Source organism: Papilio machaon, chromosome 18, assembly GCF_912999745.1.
Source record: "Papilio machaon chromosome 18, ilPapMach1.1, whole genome shotgun sequence".
Taxonomy (NCBI): Eukaryota; Metazoa; Arthropoda; class Insecta; order Lepidoptera; family Papilionidae; genus Papilio; species Papilio machaon.
In genome coordinates this window covers 1,220,036-1,236,385 of record NC_060003.1, presented here as the reverse complement: position 1 = coordinate 1,236,385, position 16,350 = coordinate 1,220,036, and the positions used below count along the sequence as shown (strand labels likewise).

The following is a 16,350-nucleotide window of genomic DNA, read 5'->3' as shown; positions in this document are numbered from 1 at the left end:
TGTTAGTACTAAACGTAAATTCACGTGCGCGTATCCAAACAAAGAGTTACGTCGTCGTATTACGCGGAATACTTGAGTAATGCCGCCTCGCAGGTCCAAAACCGAGTGAACGCTTTCCGTTTAACAACCCCATGCGACTGCTCCTCCGTTCTTACGTCACCTCACCCCATACTAAATTCGCCACCCGATTGGCCAATTTACTTTGCCGCGCTTTCTCATGTCGAAGTAAGAGTTCGCGCAAACTCTTCTTCCCTTTTTTCAAAGCATTTCAACAGTGCATAAGAAGAGGAAAGAGTATATTTTCGTACGCTCCCTTTCATAATGATGTAACCTGTTTAAAATAGGATGGATAATGTGATCGAGTATGCGATGGAAGGAGACGGGGCAGTGTGCCGTTGATTGTAGTAGTGGAGTGCGAAGGGAACGTGCTACCGATCGTTCAACTATTTATAATCAAATGGGGCGCGCATGTGTGCGAGTGTTCATACGTTATGCACCGCGCGCACACACGCAGAGACCTCGAAGCGAGGCAATGATGTGCACGAAGTATTATCCCTTATTACACGTTTCGCTTCCGCGCCGGCCGCACGTACGATTGTGAGCCGACCCGCTTTCGAGTTGTGCGAAGTTTCAGTTTGTTTACATCGAATCCGCTACGATGCATACTGCGTTAGCGATTGTGTCATCGACCGTACGTTTATCGCTGGCCTGCGAGTGATTCACGGACAATGCTCGCCTCGGAGTTTTTTGCGCCGAAACTTTTTGTGAATTTGTGAACTCTTAGCGATCAGAAATTAAGACATCGACTTAGATACTAGTGCCATTGTTGTGTCAAAGTGAATTCTCAGAGAGGACGAAGAAAATATTTCCTGACATTTTTTATAGACTATTTTTCGAAGAGAACTTTTTAAAGTGCTGTTGGAAAATTTTGATCATAAACTTTGCCAAACTTCTGAAATTCGTATCATTTTAATATTGAAAATTAAACTAGATTAAATAACAGAGGAGACCGCGAAAATCGAGTGCGGTGAACGAAGACATCAATATATTCATAGTATACAAACGACAATCAGTCACAGCTTGTTTCCTAGAAAAAGAAGTTCGGAGAGACAAAGATGGCTATAGCATTCAACCTGCCGAGCGAGAGAGAGGCGACAGAGGAGAACTTCTCGCGACTGAACCGGCTCCTAGCCGAGCTGTACGAGGTTCTTTGCCACATCTTGGTCGCACGACAGCCTGGCCAAGAAGTCCAGGAGAATCGGCGAGGTGAGTGCCCTCGGGAGCCTAATATACCACCTTACCACTTAAGATGCAATTCGACCTACATCGTGAACCTGGTTATGGTTGTGGCCATCCTAAAAGTGTCTCTCGCGTCGTCTCTCTTCAACACGATAAGATAAAAAAAGAAGATTTTTTTCTAGATAAGTATTGTTAACGTCGATACTGCTAAGCAGATCCTGGACTATTGTTACATATTTTTAAGTCCATCCGTTTTGTATATTTTCAAAAATTGTCCGGATGGGATGTTGTGTCAAACTGCACTTAAATTGTAAATGGTGGTTAAATCGAATTGAATTGAATTGCCGAATCGATTCAGTTCAATTCGATTTGTTTTTTTTGCGATTCTAACAAATGCGTTCGCTTTAACGGAATTTTGCTTTTTGATTTTAAATTTGAGTGAAGTTCGACAAAACGCCACATTCACTATTACGAATATTTTTTATGCATTAATATTAAATTTAAAAATGTAATCACGATCAGTTTTTTTTTTTCATAATTTACGACTATAATTTCGTATCTAACTAAACAGTGCTGATGTTAGATTTTTTAACATTCACAATTTTAGTGTTGTTAAGTTTAAATATTTAAGTTATGTTTCCATTTGATCTCCTATTTTGTTTTATCGCATTAGTTTAATTTATTACAATTATTCGAACTAGATTTATCTTAACTGCTAGCATTTATTTAATTTAAAACTTATCACGGAACAATTAAGTATGGATCTCAAATTATATTTTAGTTCCAAATATCTATAGTCATAATTTCTTGTTTTATAATTTAAAAGTTTTTGTTTAGACGCCAAATATTAGTTAAAATATATTACGAAATCTTGATATTTTAATTCTATGGACGGTCAAATACGTTTTTCATTTGTTAATTGTGACAAAAAAAAATCATTTAGCGAACTGTAAATAATAGTGATGTGTAATTTGTTTTGTAATTTTGTTCTGTTGTCGATAAAATGTAAAAAAAAATCTCAGTGAAAATAAAAAATGTTTCCTAATTTGTATAAACCGAAAATTATAGAATTATTTTTAAAGTAGATCTAACTTTTTTTACATGTAAATATTGCATTTAAATGTTTGTGATTTTTTGCCTTGTAAGCATATTTTATAAACTTTTTTTACTTATTATAATTTACAATTGCATATTAGTAAACATGTAATCGCTAAATAAACTGGATTGTGTTTAACTTTTCGTCCCGATTTATATGGGAGCATTGTGAAATAAATTTATTATTTTATCTAAATAAACAATGCCTTTTTCTTCAATATGAATAAAAAAAATCCCAACTTATCTTCGTTATTGACAAGATTTTTTCTAAAAATATTACACATTACACTTAGATGGATTTTTTAACGTAGAAATCATTTGATTTAAAATAGTCATTGTAATTGTGCTGGAGCTTTAATATTTATGTAAAAATTTAAACCAACTTCAACTAAGTCAATGAATGTCATAATAAACGCATCGATCAAATCAGAAATGGGCCATTCGCCGTTTGCCTGCTAATATTAGAACCACGACCCGTTTGGCTCACTATGAACTTGTTGCAACATGTTCCGATTGAAACAATGAACTGAAAAGGTTTTATAGCGCGTGAATTAAAGGGTGTTCTTTTATTTAATAACAAGCTTTTGTTACATTAACTTTTAAACAAAAAATGTAGTAAAACATATGCGCTAAAAATTTTCAATTTAAAATAGAAAAAAAAGTGACTTAAAATAAGGAAGTTTTTTAAACGTGAGATGTTTCATAAATGTTTAAATAAACTAGCAGCAGTAGAATTTCTTAATAAAGCTATTATACTAAAACTTTGTGAAGCTTAGTCAGTAGTCACTGAATTCTATTGATTTCTTTTTTCTAAAAAGAGAAATAATGAAAGATAAAATCTAAAAAAAAATCTTTTTCAAAAAAAAAATTTCTTACAAGCTACTAATATAAGTTACAAAAAATATTCTCTTAAATAAATAGAATATAATATAAAAACTTGATCTTTTACGAACTTTATACCATACTCAAAGTTAGACTAAATCGTGATTTCTAGCACGACCTTTCTTATAATACGAGTATCGAAAACGACAAGTTACAACTTAAACTTGTGGCGTTCTCAGATTCACATCAACTTTAAGGTAATATAAGGTATCAAGTATTTATTACGTTGACTTAATTCCAAAATTAAATTACAAGTAAATAAAGGATAATATCTAATTAAACATATTATTTAAAAGTGTTTTAATATTTTTCTAATAGTCTATTTAATTGAAGTTTAGGCACAAAATAATAAAAAACATAAGTTGACCATTTATTTAAATATCATTCTAAGTAAGGAAGAAATTGCAATAGTGATGTTTATATACTTAAATAAAAAAGTTGAAGTAAAGATATGATGTTTTTATAAGACTTATTCATAAAATTGTAACAATAAAAGACATAAGCGGTAACATAAGAAAACTAAAGAACTTGTCAAAGTTAAGTTATTGAAATAATTGTTGAATGTTGTGCAATTATATTTTAAATTTTTGCCGAAGAACTTCATGAATTTAAAATCAAAAAGCAAAACTAATTTCTATTAACTTTAGAGTTACATCATAATTTTTAATATTTAATCTTTGTTATAATTTAGTCTTCGTACTTTTTTCAATAAAAGGTAAGTTAAATTTTTATTCGATAGTCAATTGACCAGATACAAATCGAGACGCTTGAATGATTTTAAAGAACACAGTTTTTTTTTACGTTTACGTTTAAAGTCGAAATAAAATCGATTCTAAGTTCATGCTTTTCTGACTTAAGAACAATAGATTTAAACTTTTTATAATGTACCTGTTTTAATTTTGTATTCTTGACAATCATCGCACCAGATTTTAATGGACCACGAGATTCAAAAATCTCAAAAGCTTCTAAAATTCTTATCAGAAAAGACTTTACAAAATGAAACAAGTTATTAATTATCTATAAGTTAGTAGAACTTAAAATTAAATCATGTTTCTCAATATCTGCTACCGTAAATAAAAAAGTTATACCTAATAAAATTAAAAATTTGCTAAACCCTTGACATGATTTAATAGTGGTAGATCCCGCAACAACAATATTTGTTGGGTGCACGAATTGGCCTTGACCGGTGAAATACCACGACCACACAGAAGACAGGCGTCAAGTGGAAGCAATTCCGCGTTTCGTCTGATGAGAGTCGTGTGGTACCGGAGGCCTAATTTTAGTCCTATTTTCCTTTCCGCCCTTTTCTTATTAGGAAAGGATGGGAAGGGGAAGTGGATTTGGCGGAGGAGGGGACGCATAGGAAAGAGAAATATCCTCTTTCTGTGCGTCCTCTTCTCCGTTGATTAAAGGTAGGCAGCGCATCTGCATTTGCGGATGTCTTTGGGCAACGGTCGCCTCGCTATTGCGGCGAATCCAGGCCGTTTGCTCGTTTGCCACCTTATGATATAAAAAAAATGAATTCAATGGAAATAAGAAATTATTTTTACACATTTCGCAGGGTGCCAATATTACTTATGGTCTATGGATTTATTTTGAAACGTTGTGTTGATACAACCTTTTCTGTTTTTAATTAACCTGTGCTTACAGTCTTCTAAATGTAAAATTTCATAGACAGGTTTCTTATACATCCACATTTCAATTTAATTCGACCTTGATCTATAGATCTTAATAAAACTGATATAAACCCTTTGAGTCAGTTGGAAAAGACATCATACTACTATTTATTATAAACTAGCTTTTACCCGCGACTCCGTCCGCGCGGAATAAAAAATAGAAAAAGGTGTACAAATTATCCAATGTCCGTTTCCTGGTTCTAAGCTACCTGCCCACCAATTTTCAGTCAAATCGATTAAGCCGTTCTTGAGTTATAAATAGTGTAACTAACACGACTTTCTTTTATATATATAGATAGATGTGAATGTTTAAATGGATGGATGAATAGAAGGTATCTCCGGAACGGCTAAACGGATCTTAATGAAATTTGCCACATACGTTGAACATAGTCTGGAAGAACACATAGGCTACTTATTAAGTTTTTTTTAATTCCGCGTGGATGGAGTCGCGGGCGATAGCTAGTAGAATATTAAACTGAAATGTAGTATACAATACCAGTACAGTTCTCTTCTGTCCGATGTAACAATTCAATCGACTGGTACTACGTCACATCTAAGTTCATTGTACTTACAGGGTCAAAACTACTTATCCAACAGCTGCTGTCAACTCTACAACTAATTGTATATCTTGAACTTTACTAACATACGACTTTTAAGTTTTTGTAGTGATCAGTAAAAAGCTGAACATTTACAATATGACAATGTTAGTGCTAATTCCATTATAAACGATGCAAAAGGGAATTAAAACAATATAATAGTATCTTATTATATTTTAAAATCAAAAATATGACTAATAAATTGGTTATTCTAATTTTACTTTAAAGTATGGAAAGCTGATCGCGAACTTCCTCTAGTTGGAGCGGCACCTCACGAAGAAGAAAATTGCAAATTATGTAACAACTTACTAAAATTATAAATGCAAATGTTTAGATGGATGGATGGATGTTTTTTTTTTTTTTGGGCGGTTCTATGCCGTCATCTCGTTCCCCTAACATGGTCGAAGTCGGGGACCTGGGGTGCGGGATATTCTTTATTTCTTTATTTATAATTTAAATCCAATTACATAAAACTGAAACTACTATCACATTAGTTTCCTTAATGCTACTTGACTACTGTAAAATTTAAAAAATTCCAATAATAATGATAATATCTATTTACATTGATGGATGTTTGTTACAATGTATCTTCAGAAGGGTTGTATGGATCTCGATGTAATATTGGCACAGATGTAGAACATGTTCTCGAAGAACACATAGGCTACTTATTCATTTTTTTTTTTTTTAATTCCACACGGACGGAATTGCCGTTGAAAGCTCGTAAAGAAATAAAAACAAGGCTCCTTAAATACAGATTAACCTAGTTAAGGAGCCAAGGCGTTATTAATGTTGTAATTGTTTAAGCGATAAAGAGTCTTTAATATTAAAAAATGTCTTTTTTACAAACTTTACATTACGAGTTCGATAAGTTTTAAACGCGTGCGAACTTCTAGTACAAGTATATAGGTGAAAGACAATCTAATTAGTAAGCAAACTATATTCAGAGTGTTACAATATCATCGTATTTCCAAAAGATAAACCACGTTAGTGCACATCGTTAAATTATTGTCCAGTCAGTATGTTAATGTCAGTTTATTTATGTTTCCAATTAACACTTTAACCGGCCATCTTGTACAATGCGGTCTCATGTATAACAAAGAGTTATGTTTGTTTCTTTATTGTTGAGTCTGTATTTAGAATAAGTTACTTTCTTGGATGTTAGTATAAGTTAAAGGTTAAGCAAAAACACAGTCCGATATTAAAAGGAGTTTCACGCTTTTGTTACATAATATGTATTTTCATCTAATATATAAAATTCTCGTGTCACAGTTTTCGTCACCGTACTCCTCCGAAAGGCTTGACCGATTCTCATAAAATTTTGTGAGCATATTCAGTAGGTCTGAGAATCGGCCAACATCTATTTTTCATAACCCCCCCCCCCCCATTTTTTAACTGCGCGCGGACGGAGTCGCGGGCGACAGCTAGTTCATAGTATATATTTCACGACTTATTTCTAAGAACTAGAATCGATTGGAGAAAATTCCGCGTTTCCTCTGATGAGTTGCGTGCCGGAGGCCTAATTTTAGTCTAAGTTTCCTTCTCATCCTTTTTCTTATAAGGATATTTTGGAGAGGGGAAGTGGATTTGGCTGAGGAACTCATATGAAGGGGAAATATAATCTTTCTGTGTGTCCTCTCCTCCGTTCAATAAAACTAGGCTTTGCATATGTCCATGGGCAATGGTCTCTTTGCTATTTCGGCCAATTTAAGTGGTCATTTGCCATTTTATAATCTAATAATATATATAAAATTTTCGTGTCACAGTTTTCGTTCCCGTACTCCTCCGAAACGGCTTGACCGATTCTCATGAAATTTCGTGAGCATATTCGGTAGGTCTGAGAATCGGCCAACATCTATTTTTCATACCCCTATTAAGTTTTTTTAACTGCGCGCGGACGGAGTCGCGGGCGACAGGTAGTACTCGTATAAAAATGCAAGGGAAGAAAATACATTGAAAATATTCACACAAACTAGTAACATAATTACCATGGATTATGGTAATCCAAAAACCGAATCACTTATAGTCATTTGTTTTCAGTAATTTAGATTTGTTAGCGTGTCAAAATTAGAAATACATTCAATCATTATTACCAAAAACAATGTCTCTTAATTCTTACAATACACGAACTGAATAAAACGGTTAGGCGTTTTTTTTTATCTCAACTAACCGCTCCGTACAGAGCATTAATCTGGTAGGGGAATGTAATGTATTCCACAGGTGTTGTCCCAAACAGGTGCTCGGGTTCCCTCTTTTTTTTGTCAGGTCCAGACATGTTCAATAGAAGTTTGTCTGAGTTCGTTTGTTCCCCGATTTGGTGTATTTTAATTGTTTTTTTTCTCTTGCTTCGTAGCTCGGAATGAATAATATTTTATGCCAGTTTTAAATTTAGAACAGTTTAATTGATATGTAAGTTTCATTACGCTTGAATATGAATTAATCTTATTAAAAAATAGCTGTAGTTTGTGACTTTATTAGCACGAAATTAAAAAAAAAATCTCCTAAGTTACTTCCGCATGCATAGCTTACTTCCAGTAAAAGTCCCGTCAAAATCGGTTCTGCCGTTTCGGAGAGCAGGCGGTTTTGCGGACAGACAGACAGACAAACATGTGTATTTTCGTTTTAAGCAATGCATTAATATTATGTTCACAATATATGATTTTTTGATGTTACATACAGACACTCCAATTTGATAAATTCATCAGAGCAGAATCTAAAAAAGAAGACTATATTATTCACGCATACATCAGCTACTTTACTGTGAAACTTCTGTTCAAATCAGTACAGTCGTTTATGAGATTACGCGGATCAAACGGATTTGCGGACAGATGGACAAATATGTAGATTTTCGTCATAAACAACACAAATATATAATTAATTAAGTAAGAAACGGCTTAACTCACGTTTGATCGTCCGGAGACGGCACCGACTAGTTTCGGACCTTCAGGGCGAGTGTGGCGAAGATGGACCCCCGATGGGTCCGAAACTAGTCGGTGCCGTCACCGTACGATCAAACGTGAGTTAAGCCGTTTCTTACTTAATTAATTAATCATGATGTCTCACGAAAGTTTAAACCACAAATATATCATGTTCCCGAACTATGATTTTTTATTCGATATTAAATATAGGAACTCTATTTTAATTATATAAATAATATATATAAGTCTAGGACTAGTAGTAAATGCATTACTACAGACTAGTGCGTAAACGCATGCGTCTTAAAATGTCAAGGATGTGTTCGCATTGGTTTGCAAGTCTGCGCTCTATAGGTCAATGTGTCAGATGCGATTGTGTAGTATAAATGCATATTAATTTACTCCAGTAGTTTTATAATGAACAAATGAAATAACTTGTATTACTGGCACAAAATAATTTTGTTTACAAATAGTCCTTAAATAAAAAAAAATATTCCTGTACATTTCGAAGTATAAAACAGGATAAGTTTGTAGTTTTCTTAGCATTGTAAATATGCGAAAATATAATTTAGCTTAAACACATTTTTAGACTGCATTTTGATAATGAAGTTATCTGTTAACAAGAGACTTATTGTCCTCATTTAAAACTTTTATAACATTCTTTCTAACGAGGATCTTTAATTATTTTGGTTCTGTGTTGTTTATCTTTTGAAAGCTCTGCTTGCATTAAGGGTGTCTCTATCTTTTGGCTTAACCTTTATATCTCTGCCTATCTCAAAAAGAAGTAACCGTACACTAGAGACGTTTAAGCTGCAGGCAACGACAGCTCTATTAAATAGCTTACGTAAGAGATACGAGCTCTGGGGCACGATAATTGCGGCCACGTGCGACCAATTACAGCGAAGACAAAGGCTCTTTTGTCGACATAATTGTCAACAACTTGACATTGTTTTACATCACGCCGTGTTCCCGATCTTAAAGCTAAAGGAGCACAACACTGTGAGTGAGTTTACACTGTTGTAGCAATTGTATAAAAACATATTTTCATCCCTCTTTTTCCATTTAAAAACAAAGATAGCAATGTTTTATTACAAGTATAAAGGCAGTGCAATTTCACGGTGAGATATTGTAGAACCATCTAGACCAGGGATTCCCAAAGAGGTCGATTTCGAACTTAAAGCATTGCTAATTCTCAATTTGTCTTCTTCTATTGACCTATGTCATAATGAATAATAATAATAAAAATAGGTAATTTGGCCATGGGGGTCTGATGTAACAGTTCATTTTGGAAAAGGGGTCCGAAATAGTACAGGGATCCCTGATCTAGACCCTCTGTTTAAGTTATATAGTTATTTTATAATACTAGCTGTCACCGGCGACTCCGTTCGCTTGGAATTAGTAGCATATGTGTTCTTCCGGACTACGTTCTACGTCTACGACGAATTTCAGCAAGATTCATGCAGCCGTTCTGGAGATACCTTCTAACAAACATCCATCCATACATCCAAACATTAGTATTTTTAAATGAGTAAGATCATAGTAGGTCTTTAAAATATTCCTTATATAAATTACAAGTCTACGTACCATGTAATTTTAAATGATTTGTTATTCATCTCAAAAGCGAAAACTTGATTTGACAAAGCGAGGTCAAGTCGTCTAGTCTATACTCAAATTCACTATTGCAAGAATGGAATTGAAAAATGCACTACAACATAATATTACGCAGTAACTATTCAGACCTTGAGATAAAATATCAAACAATATTAATAACCTTGGAACCCTTAACTTACTTAAACTTAAACGATAATGCATTTAAGTATACTACTTAATTTGAAACTTTTTTTCCCGAATTTACTAAACTACCATTTAAAGCAATTTTACTGTTTATTCCCACATAAATGAGTTTATTTCTCACTATCCATGCTTACGTGTAACTTATTACTATGTTAAACATAAAGTACAACATTACGTTTAATTTCATAACTTGAACAATGTCTAATAACTGGAACTTGTGGGAACTTATACGCTTCATTGCCTGAGAATTATACGCGCTTTAAATTACAACATTATAATATGTCTTTTGTTTTATTGACGACTAGCTGCCGCCTGCGACTCCATCCGCGCAATATTTAAAAAAACTTTACTGGTAGCCTGTTCTTCCAGACTATGCTCTACATCTGTGACAAATTTCATCGAGATCCGGTGAGCCATTTTGGAGTTAACTTCAAACAAACATACATCCATTCATCCATTCAAAAATTAGCATTTATAACATTAGTAAGATTATGAAAGATATTTTACGGTTCAGCTACTTTGAAAGCGTTTTATCATCAACCTTTATCCTATGGAGGGTTGGCACAGTATGTACTACTCCTCCATACATCTCTATCAGCCGTCATATCAGAATTTACCCCCTTCTTACGCATATCCTCTTTCACAGAATCCATCCATACTTTCTTTGGTCTTCCTCTACCTTTATAGTCATACTTTAGTTTATACTTTGAAAGCGTTTGTTATTCTCATTTTTATGTGATGTCATTAACTAAACTAGTAAGTGTACATTTTACAGTTAAATGGATTTAACTAAACGTAAACTTTTTATTATAATAAGTATGTGGTTTTAACCGTTGATTTGATAATATTACTGTTATATTGTCAGTGGTAGACGAGGTAGTTTTCTTGTAAGAAGGCATGGGAAAGGGAGATGGATTTAACGTAGGATTGGACGTACAGGAAGGGAGAATATCCTCTTTATATAAGTCTTCTCCTTTGTCTATAGATGCGCATATAGATAACGCATTTAGATGTCTATAGCAACAGTCACTTCTCAATTTTTGCTAATTCAATATGGCGCTTGCTGGTTTGTATTTATGCTGTAAAAAATAAATTTAATTCTAATATTCAAAAATAATAATAATTTTAAATGTTGATATTATGAAAGATTTTACGTAACAAGAGACAACGTGGGAGGATTTAAATTTCCGGTTCTGCTCAACGTAATCAGGTTAAACACAATATTAATATTTACTTTGGTTTTAAGAGCAATCAAAATTCTGTAATACGGTGATAATAATAAATTTGTATTAAGATTAAACTAAGCTTTAAGGTTCAATAACTTGAGACAGTTTATTAAATTGTATCATAATTTATTGGTAAATTTTATAATTAAAAAAATGAAAGCAGACCCCCTTGCATATTACAGTGATAAGTAGTTATTAAGAAACTAGCTGTCGCCCGCGACTCCGTAAGCGCGGAATTAAAAAAACGTAATAAGTAGCCTGTGTTCCAGACTATGTTCTACATCTGTGTCAAATGTCAATGTGTTAATTTTGTATTTAACATTTGAGTCATATCCATAGTATGATTAATTATAAAATGTCCCAACCGAGCGTAAAATATTTTCTGATTTTTTGTTCAACAAAATTATATGTAATAATTCTAACCACGATAACTGCTTCTCGGAACCGGACACATCGTACCGGGAAGGTCAAAAGGAAAATCAAACTGTTTAATATATTTGTTTATATCTTTCCACTTAGTGATAATTTACTGTTAGGAAAATTTATGTTAAACTAGCCTTTACCCGCGACTCCGTCGGCGCGGAATAAAAAATAGAAAACGGGGTAAAAATTATCCTATGTCCGTTTCCTGGTTCTAAGCTACATGCCCACTAATTTTCAGTCAAATCGATTCAGCCGTTCTTGAGTTATAAATAGTGTAACTAACACGACTTTCTTTTATATATTATATAGATATAGATATCTAAAGAGCATCGGTGGCTCAGTGGTTAAGCACTTGACTTGCAATCTGCAGGTCTTGGGTTCGAATCCCGCCATATACTAATATGCTTTTTGATTTTCGATTTACATATGTACATTTAACCGACGTTCGTACAGTGGAGGAAAACATCGTGATGCAACCTTCACATATGTGTGAATTCCCGGGAGAAAAAGACGGCGACGCGGCTCGCCACCCGTCACGTACCGTCTCCCGAAATGGCGAAAAGTGGATTGCGGAGGTTCATTTGGCCACACCAAATGAATGTCCGTGATCTCTGCCTACCCCTCTTGATTACAGGCGTGAGTTATGTAATTATCTGAAGTCAATGTTGTTTTGTATGTATTTCACCTAATTTAGTAATTTCAAATTACATTTACCGAATATGTTTATTAGAAAAAAATATACTGGTAAAGAATATTATGTGGACAATATTAAAATACATAAATTTAATCATTTAATTTATTATACCAACTTTAGAGTATGTATTTTCCACTTATATTAAAGTCAACTGAAATAATTAAAAAAAATGTATGCAACTTCTATTATAAACATGTAGTAAGCGAGAAATTGATCTTCGTTTGCCTCAACAGTGCAAAACTCAACGTTTTACGCATGTAATAAGGTCAAAGTCATCGCGAGGTACAGTCAGTTTCGAGCGCGGTGTGATAACCAGTAGCAAGATTGGTCCACCGGTAATTGTTACCAGTTGTAATCAAACTGACCATCTCAAGTGACGTTTACTGTACTTCCATGATAGTTTCAAATGAAGATCTATAAATTTAAAGCCTTAACAATTTTTTTACAGCCAGAAATTTCACCATTTTATATTTGCTTGAAAATGTTGCAATAATTTTGATAAATTGTGAGATAAACTGTAATTGAATTATTAAGGCGCAGTTTTTTTAGTTAGCGCCAGCATGTATGGTGCGAGAGATTGCTTGTCCACGCATGCCATAGCACTAGCATGCAAAAACGTTTTCATTAGTTGTTCCCGCATGCGTTGAGCGACAGTCCTTACTTTTCCCAGCGTACTCGTCAACGGAGTCACCGTACGACACCTGCTTTACATCGACCGATCTTTACCATTAGTCTTTAGCCCATATGCGGCTACTTCTCTTATGTTAACGACCGAGTTATCGACTAATGAAAATGCGCCCTAATATTGAGAGCTTATATATAGGGTCTGTAAGATTTTTCATTTGCAAAAGCTTGATTTTAATTTAGAATAGGGTTTAGTGAAATAACAACATATATGTATTTTTAATTAGGTCGTCTAATTTAGCTTTTTGTGTACTAATTTTAATTAATATTTTTTCAGGTAAGTAACTTCTACATCGTCTCACAAACCTACATCATTTAACGTGAGTACTCGCCGTTTGCACTACCGGAACATTCACAGAAAAACAAGTTGTTATACTCATACGTGTGTAAACATTACGAAAATTAGTAACACATTAGTGATAATGTAAGGGGTTATTTGAAAAATAGTCAAATGAACTCAACCAAATAGTTCAATCACATTGAATAATGTCTGTCAACTTTTGTAACCTTATAACAAAAACTATGACACCGGATGAAGAGATTACAAATTCAATACAAAAAACTTTTTAATTATAATTTAAACCTTATCACAAAGGATTACGGTTTATATCTGTTTTAATCTATTATTTATCCGAACTACAATGATTTCGTGATGGTGGATCGATCGATCATAGAAACTTGTAAGAAATCGGATTAACTTTCGTTTTAAAGAACGAGTTGAACCAACTTGATACATCACATAGTGAGTCGTAATACTAAAAACTATAATTTACTAGCTGTCGTAATAAACGTAATAAGTAGCCTATGTCTTTCAGACTATGTTCTTCATCTGTGCCAAATTTCATTAAGATCCATTGAGCCGTTCTGAAGATACCTTTAAACAAACATCCATCCATCTAAACATTCACATTTATAATATTAGTAGGATTTTAGTCTAGTTTACATCTATCTTGTTGTACCAATGTTGTGAGTAGTACCATCGTAACAGATCTTCCACTATCGCGAAATCCTCTATCAAATGTAATACTAATGTTATCTTTTTATATTACAAAACATCAAATTAAATGACGTCGTTTTGATGTTAGCTTCTTATTAAAACTAAAATAACTAACAGGACTTTGATCTAACACCTACTTTACAATAAAATATTTGTTCTTTCATCTTTAAATTCTACTGTTACATTTTTGATTAATGCAAGTCTATCATACTAATATTATAAATGCGAAAGTTTAGATGGATGGATGGACGGATGGATGTTTGTATGAAGGTATCTCCGGAACGGCTGACGGATCTTTATGAAATTTGGCACAAATGTAGAACATAGTCTGGAAGAATAAATAGGCTATTTATTAAGATTTTTTTTTAATTTCGCGCGGATGGAGACGCGGGCGACAGCTAGTGGAATATAAGTACAATAAGCTTTTATGTCTAGATGGAAATCTAATCCTTAAATTAACTCTTGAAGTTATATTGTGTTAATCTGCAAAATAAAATACAAACGAAACCGGAACGAAAACATAAATCATTTGCAAGCAACACTCAGCGTAAGCCAATATCTGATGCAGTTTCAAAACAAACATAAATTTTACAACAATGTAGAAAACTTAAGTTTTATCACAACTGAATAGAGTTTACATTCGTTTGTTTGTGAAAATATAATGTGAATGATATAAGTTTGTAAAATAACAAAATAAGAAGATAGTATAAAGCAATACAAAACCTTATGGGTGCCACGCTTCATTTAGCAAAAGTATATCGAATTCATCTTCTATATCGTCTGCCAGGCGTATGTTTTTACTAAAAATTGTGCTAGGACTTAATGGCAGTACTCTTCTATAGCATTTGATGTACGCGCTGATAAATTGGCACTTTGCTGTTACTTTCCTGTTCGTAGCATCATCTTTGGATATATTGTTACAACACAAGATGTACTTTGGATGATTCAGATCGTCTTAATGTTCAAATTTAAAGTTGGACTTTTTATTTATTATCGTTCGAAATATTTCTATAGAATATCCGATTTGTATAATTTTTACAAAGGGTCTATACAATAGGTATTTTTAAATCTAATCTTAGTTTTTGATTACTAATATAATAATAAACAGAATGGTATCAGTACTAAACTGTCTTTTTCTCTGTCTAACTATTCTACCCACGTGTGAAACTGTTGATAAAGGTAAAGATAATGGCGGTAACATTAGGCAATAGTCACGAAACACTAAAGGTCTCTGTGGCATTAGGATAGCGCAGGGCCTTTGATGTAACCCTTCTTTGTCATCTTCACCTTCCATTTGTTTATTAAACCGATCATTTTAAGGTCTTATAATTTTATGGCTTTATACGTTCCCATAGAGAATGTCCAAGTCCATTTTCCTTTTCGTCCATATGTGTACCTATATTAGATGGACACATACCCTCTTCCTGTACGTCCCCTTCTCTGTGCATTTAGTAAGCAACGCATCGACAACCATTCCACTTTTTGCACATATCTATGTACCATCTGACTTCGCTTCACTTTTAACCAAATCAGCTGGTCCCTTGTTCATTTACTACTTCATACTATAAAAAAAAAAATCAAATTCAAATAATATTTTACATTAATAATTTCTCAGTCACACATTAAGTCTTCACCATAAAGATCACATAATATTACGAGCACAACACAAGTAACTAAACGTTAGTAAATCACTTTATGTTAAAAAGCAGCCATCAATCTGTTATGGCTTCAGCCATTAGGCCACGTGACTTCGATGCTCAAGCGCAGATATACTGAGACGTTAGTAATTATGTATTAAATTTATGCTCCGTCTTATGAATTTATTGTTATGTGTTATAGATATTTAAGGCTGTAAGATGTAAGTTACTTATTAATTATTCAACTTTCAACAGTATATTGTTCATTCATTAGGTACGATCAAATAATACGAGCAAATTATAAATATATCTTTAGGTCGTGTTAAAATGTTCATGTGATATCAAAGCTGAATCGATCATTTTTTGTTTATAGCTTAGATTATACTTCTCCGAATGTCTTATCTTGTGACATAAACACTTTTTTATCAATATAAGTATTGCATTTGAACCTTGCTCTAATTGGTTCTATTTTTATTCATTGCTGATAGAGTTTTA

At 33.3% G+C, this 16,350-nt stretch overlaps 1 protein-coding gene across 1 annotated transcript in view; it reads left to right on the top strand.

Annotated features, from left to right (window-relative positions):
* The first annotated feature begins 403 nt into the window (after positions 1 to 403).
* The window catches only part of LOC106707917, an 89,321-nt gene continuing 73,374 nt past the window's right edge, over positions 404 to 16,350 (top strand). The window contains exon 1 of the mRNA XM_045682152.1: positions 404 to 1,266. Coding sequence (XP_045538108.1) covers positions 1,116 to 1,266 — 151 coding nt within the window. The 5' untranslated portion in view covers positions 404 to 1,115. The remainder of the gene's footprint in view (positions 1,267 to 16,350) is intronic.